This window comes from Leopardus geoffroyi, chromosome B1 (genome assembly GCF_018350155.1).
Source record: "Leopardus geoffroyi isolate Oge1 chromosome B1, O.geoffroyi_Oge1_pat1.0, whole genome shotgun sequence".
In the NCBI taxonomy this organism is placed as follows: domain Eukaryota; kingdom Metazoa; phylum Chordata; class Mammalia; order Carnivora; family Felidae; genus Leopardus; species Leopardus geoffroyi.
The window spans coordinates 150,256,257-150,268,607 of record NC_059327.1 but is presented as its reverse complement, the minus strand read 5'-3'; the positions used below and the strand labels follow the sequence as shown (position 1 = coordinate 150,268,607).

The 12,351-nt window shown below is 37.5% G+C and overlaps 1 protein-coding gene across 1 annotated transcript in view; it reads left to right on the top strand.

Annotated features, from left to right (window-relative positions):
• Positions 1 to 12,351, top strand: part of STAP1 (signal transducing adaptor family member 1) — a 46,955-nt gene that overhangs the window by 14,743 nt on the left and 19,861 nt on the right. Inside the window, exons 4-5 of the mRNA XM_045473881.1 lie at positions 5,637 to 5,708; positions 10,825 to 10,938. Of these exons, the coding sequence (XP_045329837.1) occupies positions 5,637 to 5,708; positions 10,825 to 10,938 (186 nt within the window). The remainder of the gene's footprint in view (positions 1 to 5,636; positions 5,709 to 10,824; positions 10,939 to 12,351) is intronic.

The following is a 12,351-nucleotide window of genomic DNA, read 5'->3' as shown; positions in this document are numbered from 1 at the left end:
ATGGAAGGTTATCTTTAAAAGAAAATGGGATAGAGGAAGTTGGGATACTCTGCAGAACGTTAAGTGGGGTCTTTGTTGAAGGAATTCAGAACATTTAAACTAGAGAAAATATAACTGAGGACTAACCTGGTCTGTAAGGAGATCACACATTTAGAGGTGCTTCCTAGCTAGCTATTTTTGTGACAGGGCACTTGTAAGAATTTAAGGATTTTTGCCCCTAGGAAAAGGTACCAACACGTACCATTTTAAATGCAATTCCAGAAAGTCCATGGATCCCAGGTCAAGAATCCATTAAAAATACATAATCTTCATGAAAAAGATAATGTGGACTTACTTAAACCACAGCATGAGAATTTTGGACTGATCAGGAAGATTTATTTGATAATAAGTGCTATTAAATGCCACAACAGGTTGCCAGTGAAAACACAGTTTTTGCAAATGGGGAAAATTCTCATTTTTCTGGAACTGTTTGAAATTAAGATAGAGGTGTGCCTGGGTGGCTCCGTCGATTAAGCGTCAGACTTCAGCTCAGATTATGATCTCGTGGTTCATGAGCTCAAGCCCCACATGAGGCTCTGTGCTGACAACTCAGAGCCTGGAGCCTGCCTCGGATTCTGTGCCTCCCCTTCTGCCCTCCCTGCTTGTGCTCTATCTCTCTCTCAAAAATAAATAAACATTAAAAAAATTAATAAAAAAATCAGAGATAGAACTTGGGCAACATTTCATAGTTTCTTCAATCTGTGATATGCCTTAAAAACAATATGTATAATATGTCTTTTTATTAACTTGAACATGAGAATGTGGTCACCATATCAGTGTCAAAATAACATATCTCTGACTAGTCCTCACCACTAGTTCATTTAGAATTATACTGGTATATTTATAAGAGCTTATCCGAAACTCAATCAAGACTGTGACCCACTGGTCTCTGCATACTGAATTTAAGTTTGATCTATTCTTAGGCTTGTGGCTGTGGTTGAAGTTCACAGGGCCTATCGTTATTTGTAATCTTACCTTTCCTCTGGGCTGCCTTTATTCTTAGCTCACTACCTTTGTTCTTGCTTCTTCCCCCCGCCCCACCCTTAATAAACCCTCCTTAATCCTTTCCATGAATCTGTATGTTTGTTTATCAATAAAACTCTTATTTTTCCCTGATTAATTCTACCCAGTTCATATCATTCTCTCCTGACTGAACCACCTCTGTAATTTTTCTTAGAAGCATAGATGGTTGTCACCTGTATGTATAGAAGGAACTCAATAAGCTTTGACAATGAGGGATTTTAGTTTTCCTATCATATGGCAGGTTAATACCCATAAATCTAATTTGGAAGACGAAGAGAGTGGTACACTTTGATTTCAGAGTTTTCTTTTGCTTACTTTTCCTCCAAGAATCATAGAATCTCCAGTTTGAACTTGATCTTAGATGCCATACTCCAGTAAAACCACACACCCTGTCATTAAGTTCTCCAACCAATTTGCCTGCATGCTGATCTTCCCTCTCTCCCTCACTCCCGTCCTAGTTCCAAATTATAGTGTAGCTTCGACTTGATTCCTGCATGGCAGAGGCTTACCAGTAGAACAGGATGTGAAAGGCTTAAAAAGAGAGAAATGATTAAAAAAAAAAAAAGTCCTCCCAAATCAAATTGTTTTATTAATCAGAAGTCAAACTTGAGAAAATCCAAGTACTTTTCAACAGAGTGGCTAGACACTTTCATGGTTTTTATAGAACATCTGCCTGATTATGGAGACAGTATATATTGACAACTTTTCAAGCCAAATTTCCCAATGCAGTTTTATATTTCTCTACTGAAGACAACATGAAGGCACCCTTTCATAGTATATGTGAATGGCAATGGGTTTCATTACTCTGGTTCACAAGATATCCTCCCCTTCGCATACATAATCCCATTGAAGGAGATCTATTTTGGAGATTTTTGGATGCCACCACTGTCACACACACATACAAATCTCCATCCTCAAAAAGTAACATATGAATAATGAAAAATGCAAAGTACCTGTTAATAATGTGAGTGATGAGGTAATGTTTTTTTTTTTTTAAGTGGCTAACATTTATGGTCCACTTGCTATGTCCCAGGTCCCGTGTGCTTTACACACAGTATTATTCCATTCAATCTTGAACAACTCTATAAGTCAATAGCAGGAGGCTGGTTTCTACCTCTATTCTTGATCCCCTAGCAGTACACTCTCACACAGGAAAAACAGTGGTCATTACCATCATCATCATCATCATCATCATCATCATACTTCAGTGCTTTTAATATATTCAGAAAGTTGTTCAACATCACCACTATCTAGTTCTAGAACATTTTCATCCTGCTAAAAAGAAATCCCATTAGCAGTTAATCCCTCTTCCCCTGCTCTATACATTTTTATATGCATTTGTTGGGATTTTTTTCTGTCTCCCAATTTTGAAACCAATTAAAAATTAAGACAGAGAAATCCCACACAGATCAATTAGGTACTTTTATCATTATAAAATCTATTGCTATGTAGTTTAGATTTATGGCCAAAACAATGCTAACACTTTATACCAGATTTACGTAGGCTTGAGCTACCTTGAGTCACTCACTAACTCAGTTTAAGAGCCACAAGCCTACCCCTCCTGGAGGCCCTTTACCACATGGCAGGACCAGAAAAAGAACATCTACTCTCTCCTAATACGCTGAGCAGAGAGAGGATAGAAAGGGGCTAAGTTGAACATGTTGCCTCTTAATTCACTCTGGCTGTACTGTGCAGGATAGATTGGAGGGCATAAGAAGGTGGCAGAGAAACCAGGTAAATGCTATTGCAATGCCAGTAACACATTGGCTGATTCTTCAATCCTATGCCCCTTTGAATTGGTCTTTTCTATGTTAATTTGTTCTTAGCTCAGGAGGTATCAGCAGGTTCCTTATGTAACATTATAGCCAGCTCTCAATTAGGAGGTAGGATGGACTGGAAAGACCACAGGGTTGGACAAAGAAACTTGTCCCACATTCCAACTCTGCCCCTGAAGTAGATTGCTACAGTAATACTACCAATTTGTTCAAGCCTCACTGTATGCATTCCCCCTTTGAAATGTGACTTCTCTGGTCTTTCATGAAGAGATTGACTTTATTTTTCTACCCCTTTAAATCTGGACTAGGTCATGCTTCGGTAAATGTGACAAAGGGAGAAAATTAGAAACCTCACACATTAGGTTTGCCTTCTCTTGCTCCTGGGAATCCTTCTGCCAGCATGTGAACAAATATAGGCTTACCTGACTGGAGACAAGACCCTGTGGAGTGAGACTCTGGTTTTCTCAGTAGAGTGTTTTCCAACACCAACAACCAATTCTCTGACTCTCTGGACACCATCTGGCTGTTCAACAATTCAGCTGAATTCTGACACTACCTATCCAGATGTAGTGCAGACCCCAGCGCTTAGTTAAGGGTACAGTCCCACAAGACTGCCCTCCACTTCAGTCACCAACTGAAAGTCCCAGACCTCCTATACTTCTGACCAACTCACTATAAATCAAAAGCTGCCATGATTCCCTCTGAAGACTTTATAATTTATTAGACTGGCTCACAGAACTCAGGAAGCCACGTTACTTACATTTTCTGGTAAAAGATACAAATGAACAGGCAGATCAAGAGGTCCATAGGGCAAGATCTGGAAGGGCCCCAAGCACACATGCTTCTGTCCGTACTGAGTTTGGCTGTACCAACCTCTCAACATGTGGATGTGTTCACCAATTAGGAATTTTATCAAATCACATTGTTCAAGAATTTTTATGAAACTTAAATCTCCCAGCCCATCCCCCATTTTTCCTAGAGGTTGGTGAGTAGGGCTGAAAGTTCCAACCCAGTAATCAGTTGTCCTTTTAGCCACCAGACCTATCTTGAAGCTATCCAGGGATTCCATCCTAAGTCATCTTATTAGTATAAACTCAGGTATTACGTAAAGTGACTCATTACTAGTAACAAAAACAGTCCTACCATTCAGGAAATTTGAAGGGTTTTAGGATCTCTGTGCCAGGAAATGGGGGACAAAGACCAAAACATATTTCAGTTCTGCATTCCCAGCTAGGACCCCAGGCAAGTGTGTGAGGCCACCCCTAGACCAGCCACAGTGAAGTATATCCAAAGAACAATCATCCAGCCACAGAATAATGGGAAATAGCAAACATTTGCTATTTTATTCCACTAAGTTTGAGGGTGGCTTGTTACACAACAAAAGCTAACTAATATAGCACTTTATCAGCCATGAAGAAAAAGGGATAAAATAGTTCTACTAAGAACATGAGAAAGATGATTGTTGTAATTCAAAATGAATTTAATCTTGAGCTTCGTGGGAACCAAGACAAATAAAAACAAGATGGGTTATAGAGTTTCCATTATTTGAGAAAAGAAGTATATCAGTTCTGAAGAGGTGAGAAACAGTTTGATGGGCTAAGAAAGGATAAATGGTATGTCAGTATTAAAGAGACACAAAATGCCATAATATATAAAAGTGTCTTCACATTTATAAGCATAAGAAAAAAATCATGTAATTCTCTTACATTAATCCTCAATATAAGTCAAGATAATCCAGCATGTCATAAACATTGAGCTTATTAAACTCTAAAGGAATGATTAACATGTCTATAAAACTGGAATTTTTAAAAACATACTTTTGGAAAGAGCTGGGTATGAAGGTAAGTATTTACACTTGGAAGGATTTTATTCTCAAAACCCCCATGTCATTCTTTTGTAATACAGCCAGTCTTCACAGAATGTAAATTCCCCTTATTTAAATAACTTTCACTTGAGTGAAATAAAACTAGGTTATTTAAATTTTTTAAACCTAAAAAGTTGTATTTCTATAAAACCCATAATAATGTGAATGTAGCAATAATGACTGAAATTCGGACTTCAATGTTTAGCTTTGATGTTAAACTATTTTTATGATTATGAACTATTCCATTGCCTTTATTTATATAAACATACACTATTTATAGGACCCACACTATAAGCCATGTACTCTGCTAAGTGCTTTACATATGCCAATTTATTCAATCCTTTCAATTGTCCTGGAATCTAGATATTTAATGCTTGTCCTATCTTGACCCCTAAAGGCTCCTCTTACAGGTGCAGGCTTCCACTGATGCCTACATAAAAAGTCAAGTGTCTTAAATCAATGAGGAAAGTTTTGAAAAATGACCTATTTAAACACAAATCAAATTACATCCTTACCTCACAGCTTATGCTAAAATAAATTTGTGAAAGATTTAATCAAGACCTAGATGTAAAGGGGAGCCCTGGTGGCTCAGTCGTTTAAGAGTCCGACTCTTGGTTTCAGCTCAGGTCACGATCTCAGGGTTTGTGAGTTCAAGTCCTATGTTGGGCTCTGTGCTAACAGCGCAGAGCCTGCTTGGAGTTTTCTCTCTCTCCCTCTCTCTCTGCTGCTCCTTGCTCTCTGAATGAATGAATGAATGAATGAACTTTAAAAAAAGGAGTTAAATGTAAAATTAAGCCATAAGTTAGGTGATTTATCTCAGGGTAAAGAAGAAACCTATATCAAACAGCAATTAAGGAAGTTACAAAGAAAAGTGATAACAAGAAAACAGTTGAATATATACCAATGAAATAATGCTCTTAATTTCTTTCCCACAGGAGTATAAACATTACTGGACAGAGTTGAGAGGAACTACACTTTTTTTTTATTCTGACAAAAAAAGTCCAACAGTAAGTAGTTAAACACATTTGACTGGTTCAATTTTTTCCAATATAGACATGTTATATAGTTTTATTCATTTGGGGTTTTCTGTCTCTCAAGAGTAAAGATATTCTAGTAAAACCAATTCAAATAAGAACATTGATATCTGTGGATACTATCAGATATAAGACCTATGGTAAAGTTTCCAGGGCACCTACGAAGAAGATATAAACTTGTGTCTTTAGTTTTGCATTTTTTTCTTTCTGATCCCAATGGTAGAAACTTAGTTGAAAAGTGAAAATTTTAGTTAGGTAACAAGATAAAACTTGCTTAATGCCAAGGGGTAGCCTTAATTTCCCCAGTTTTTTATCTTGCTGTATCATGCAGTTATTATCTGAAAGAAACTAGATGATCCCCAAAGCCTCATAACATAAAATATGTCACAATTTAATTTTTCTAGGGAGACAAAAACATAACCTGCTAAAGGGACTTCTAAGAGCTTAAGCATGAGAATAAAGAGATTTTGAGATTTATTTATTAGTATTAATTTCAAATAATTTATTTTTAATTTTTTTTATTTTTACATTTATTTATTTTTGAGGGACAGAGCGTGAGCAGGGGAGGGGCAGAGAGAGAGGGAGACACAGAATCTGAAGCAGGCTCCAGGCTCTGAGCTGTCAGCAGAGCCGGATGTGGGGCTCAAACCCACGAACTGTGAGATCATGACCTGAGCCCAAGTTGGACACTCAACCAACTGAGCCACCCAGGCGCCCCTATCAAATACTTGATTTATATTTCAATTTTTCCACAAAGATCAAAAACTGTGTATTTCATTTTTCCCACAAATAAAATGTAGCGTTTTAGTGTCAAATGTTTGCCTACCATGGAATGCTATACCTGTAGGAGATTTTATGATCTAGTAACTTGTTTAAATACAAACATTTTGTACCATGGATGCAGTAGCCCACAGTTCTTGGAACATCATTATTACATGCCCAGATTTAATGAAAGAGACAGAAAAAACAGCCTTTGTGATGTATTCCACCTTGCAGGTATTTTAGTGCCGTTAGTGGTAAACTAACCAGAAATCATTTAAAAAACAAACAAACAAAATGTGTTGAGCACTGGGTGTTACATGTAAGTGACGAATCACTAAATTCTATTCCAATATTACACTATATGTTAACTAATGAGAATTTAAATAAAAGATTGAAAAAAAAAAATAAGAACACGCAAAAACAAACAAACAAAAACAAACTTAAAATGATGACTTTCACCAGAGTTCTGGACAGGTAAGATTCATATGGAGGTGTTTTCAAATGCCATAATAAATTTTAATAAAATTAATCCCTCTGTTGTGCCTTCCAACTTCCTACTGATGTCAGTGAGACTATGAGAGACCCTGGTCTAACCTTTGTACAGTATACATAGTGGGTGAGTGAATAGTTATTGCTCACTTGCTACCTGGCATGAGGCAGTACAGCCTAGTGAATACAGCTTAGTGACTGCCGCCTGGTCTTCAGGCAGACTGCCTGGCTTGTTATCCTGTCTCTGCCACTGTGAACTGTGGGTCTTGGACTAGTTACCTAACCTGTCTGTGTCAGTATATCAGACAGGGAACTGGTAAGAAACAGATGACATCTCAAATTGGGCATTTTTTTTTTAAGATTTTATTTTTAAGTAATCTCTAAACCCAACGTGGGGCTCGAACTTACATATGCCCCTAACTGAGATCAGGAGTTCGTGCCCTACTGATCAAGCCAGCCAGGACCCCCTCAGATTGGGCATTTTTGAAGAGAGCTTAATGAAGATGCTATATTCAAAGCAGTGGACAGGATATAGGAAAACTACAAAGGACAGAATAGAACTCTGAGGCTAGGAACAGTTCCCTACTTTGATGCCCAGAATTTAAAAAAAAAAAAAAAAAAAGTGGGAGAAGAGTGAACAGAAGTGTATGAAGATGACTACATTGAGAGGAGTAAAATCTTTGACTGAGGAAGCAATTGCATAAATACCTCACTCTCCTCAGGCTTCTGATCTCCTGCCAGTGTTAACCAGGGTCCAACCCAATGGGAATAAAGGGGCCCTTGATGTTGTCCCCACAGGTCCCTCTCCTGTGCACAGCACTGTGTGGTAAAGGGATAAAAGGAAACCCAGGGAAGCAAATAAAAGATCTTGTCCAACATCATTTCCAAATCCCTAAAATTAGGATAAAAAGAATCACCCATTACATGAGGTTATCAAAAGGATTAGACGAGATAATGAATGTAAGGACTTGAGAGATGAGCTGCCACATAGCACGCATTCAAGCATTTTACATACATTATCTCATCTAATTCTCATAACAACTCTTCTGAGTGGTATATTATTGTAATCACCACTTATAGATGAGAGTAGTCAAGTTTAAGGATTCAGAAGTTGTACAAGATCAGACAGTTAATGAAAGGGGTACCATCCAGGTCCTGCTCCTGAGCCAGCATTCTTAACCACTATGCCATGAACAGACTGTTACAATGAAATACTGCAGAATTGTCCATCTACCCATTTTGTTAAAAGATGGTGCAGACTTTAGGAAATTTGGGGAGGGGGCGATAGTCTCAGGAGAAAGCATAGAGATAGAACAGGTGAGAAGTGGAGATAATTCAGCTTATAGTAGGGAAGAATTTAAAGCTGCCTTGACATATTTGAAAGACTGTCAGGAGGTCATGTGAAAGAGTCAATGAATTCGTTTCGTGTTATTACAGAGAAAGAGGACTAGGACCATTGGATGGAAATTAACTGGAGGAACGACTGTGCCTTAATACAAGGAAAAGCTTGCTAGCAGGCAGAATGGCATAGAGGCATAAGTTCCATGTTGTTTGAGATATTCCAACATAGACAGGATGGCTGCAGGGAGGGATGCCGTGGAGGAGATTCAAGCATCAGATGGCAGCTGGATTAGACAGATGACCTTTAAGGCTCTTTTCAACCCTACAATTAAAAAAAAAAAAAAAAAAAGATAAAACTTCCTTTCTTCTAATCAATAGATCAGCACTCTATCTAATTCGGCCACTTCCTCCTCTGTTGCTTCCTCCTTTGTCTCAGCAAAGTTTACTTAGCTTAATCTAGACAATCCATCAGAAAAAGATTTGTGTGCAATTTTTTAATTCTGTCCTGCTTCCCTTATACCTTTCCATCCATTTTTAATTGCTCTTTGTCCATTGAAAATAAATAGGTCAACCCAAACGAACCCACAACTTCATCATTATAGAAATAGGTCTGGAAAAAAAATTTACTTACTTATTTTTCTGCCTTACTTTATTCAGAAAAATAAAATAAGGACACAAAGCAGAACCTAGTAAAATAAGTTCTATTTTAGTTTCTGGGCAAAACAGAGGAAAATAAAAAAGTCAAGAATGAAGCTAATTCAGAAAAAAAAAAATTATGCCATAAAAACTCTACTATACTTACTGGAGGTGGATTTGATCTTCCCACACTAGAGAACAGGTCTGACCAGCTGCATACAGAGTAGCCCATATATACCAGTTGTTCAGAAGAAATATTCTAATTGTATTGGGCTAAGAGAGGAATTTCTTAATAGGATCCTTATAACCAGTGATGTGATAAATGTTGAAGAAGAGCCTTCTTGAAAAAATCATGTGTATGAATATATGTATACAAGTTTATTATAAATATTACTGATATAAAGAATGTGTAGCACAAAGTTGAAAAAATAAAATATACAATTTTTAAAAATATTTTCTTTCTTAAAAAAATTTTTTTAACGTTTATTTTTGAGAGAGAGAGAGACAGAATGCAAGCAGGCACAGGGAGAGAGAGAGAGGGAGACACAGAATCTGAAGCAGGCTCCAGGCTCCGGGCTCCAAGCTATCAGCACAGAACCCAATGTGGGGCTCGAACTTATGGACTGTGAGATCATGACCTGAGCCGAAGTCAGACATTTAACTGACTGAGCCACCCAGGCGCCCCTACAATATTTTTTATTATAGTTTCCATATAGGTAATTGATTCTCACAGATACTTTCATTGATCTTTCTGAACTTGGATCCACAGGCAACTAAAATTGCAATTCAATCATGATTTGACAAATGCAGTTGTCTTCCAATCTGCTGTTTCCCTAATAAATTTGTCACTAAATGTGACATTTGATATGAATGTCGACTGATATTTTTGTTTACATTAATGATAAGAGGAAAGCAAAGCAATAATCATGTATGTTAGAACTTCACCTATTTTGATAATGACATGGGTAAGTTCTTTGCTAAACAACATGATAATTTCTGAATCATGGGACAATATTTTGTCAATTTTTTTTGTTCTGTTCACAATGAAAAAGTTTCAGACACAAGAAACTTTAACATTGTATCTGCTTTATTAATATTTTACCCCTCACTTTGCTACCCAGAGCCCAGCAAACTGGCCCTTGACCCAAATCTAGCCAGTGGCCTGATTTTGTACAGTCTATGAGCTAAGAATGTTTTTTACATTTTCGAAGTGTTGTATGAAAACCATAAGAATTTGCAACAGAGACTCTGTGTGGTCTGCAAAGCCTGAGATATTTACTATCTAGCTTTTGCAGAAAAAAATTGCTGGCTCCTAGGACAATTAACAAAACAATAAGTTAAGCCCTAATTTGTAAGGTTTACCAATTTCCAAGGTGTAAATACTCCCACCACAGCTGATTTTAAACTATCAATGTGACTTTCCTGAATTGGGAAGAAAGGTATGGTAATACACTGTTAGATAGTATTTCCCTCAAACAGAAATGAGGATGTAAATAACCTCAAGGGCATAGCAAATACAATGTAGTAATATAATTAGAAAATAATGAGTTTTGAATTTTAGTTACCTTTGTTTTTAATATAATTGTATGTTTATATAATTTAATTTTGAACAGCTGTGTTTAGTAACTGGCTTGCAAACTTCCTAAAAATGAAAAAATCAGCTTTTGCAAAGTCATGTGGGCCAGGTCCAGCACACCATCACAGATTACATCTCCAAATGCCTTCTGAGTTCGGAAGGCTTGCGATGCCCATTTGAAAGCCAGGATTTCATGCAAGGTCCAAATCAGTTATGTTCCTCCTTTCTAGAACTAATGTATGTTACCCATGAAACAATTTAATGAGATTTCCCTTATCTTTGCAGTATATTGACAAGTTAGACATAATAGACCTCACATGCCTTACTGACCAGAATTCAACCGAAAAGAATTGCGCAAAATTCACCCTTGTTTTACCAAAAGAGGAAGTGCAACTGAAGGTGAGTGAGGAGACGCAATTAGTTGGAAACAAGTTGTTATAAATAGCACTCGCCTCTTCACAACCCATTGGGCTGAGGTAAAGAGGAATCGTAAGAGGACCTGCCAAGTCTCATTCTTTGTTCATATTTCTTGCTTCTTGCCAAAAACTGCAGTTTTCTAAATAGGGATTTGAAAGGGCCTGTCCACTTGTTTAGTATACAAGCACATTGAAACCATACACTTCTGTCCTCTGACAAAGTCAGAGATCCCACCTGGTGTTTTTAAGAAGTTGTTCTTGAGTTGATACTTACCAAGTTCCCAGATGAATCTGAGACGTGTCCAACATGATACATGTCTGGAACTACTGAATTAGACAAACCCACATTTCACAAATCGAGAGATATTTTGCAAGGCAATTGGCCTGTACTGTAATCTTCAAAAATATCGCTGTGAGAAAAGCCAAAGGAAGGCCAGACACCTGTGTCCAATTTTGGAAACTGTGGCGTATGACAGCTACATGCAGTGTGTGATCCTGGACTGGATTCTGGGCTAGAAAAGGAAAACAAAAAACTATAAAGAATATTACTGTTACAATAGAAAAATTCAGAAAAGAACTGTGTATTAGATATACACTGTTTGTGAAAGATGGTATTAATCTCATAAAACTCTAAGCCCCACACGAGCAGAAATTTGTTTGTTAAATTCATCACTGTACAGCTAGCACTTGCACAGAAAAAAAGTTTTTCTTGAATTGACATTCAAAGCGAGCCAGTTAAAGTCAACCAACAATTAGTGTTAAACGTATTGTTGCAATTGAATAAGAAGTTGTTCGAGTTGGCCTTGCAAGCACTGCTCATGAATCTTTACAGTACCGTAGTCCCCCTCCCCCCCTTAAAGTGGTTACAGTTACCCGTGGTCAACTGCAGCCTGGAAGCAGATGGTCCTCCTTCTGACCTTATCAAAAGGTCAGTAGTAACCTAACACTCCACCACAAGGCCTACGTCATTCACCTCACTTCATCTCATCGTGTAGGCATTTTATCATCTTGCACCATTGCAGGAAGAAGGGTGAGTACAGCACAATAAGATATTTTGAGAAAAAGACCACATTCACATAACTTTTATTGAAGAATATTGTGATAATTGTTTTATTCCATTACTGTTGTTAATCTCTGTGTCTGATTTATAATGTAAACTTTATCATAGGCATGTATGTACAGGAAAAACATAGTATATGTAGCGTTTAGTACTATCTTCCATATCAGGCATCTACTGGGGGTCTTGGAATGTATCCCCATAGATAAGGGGGAATACTGTACTAGGAATCACTAGTTAGGAAATCTAGGCCCTACCCCTAACCCTGGGCCCCAGATTTTTTGTTTTAAGCAAACTTCCCAGATGATTCTGATATGGTGGATAAAGAACACGAGATTG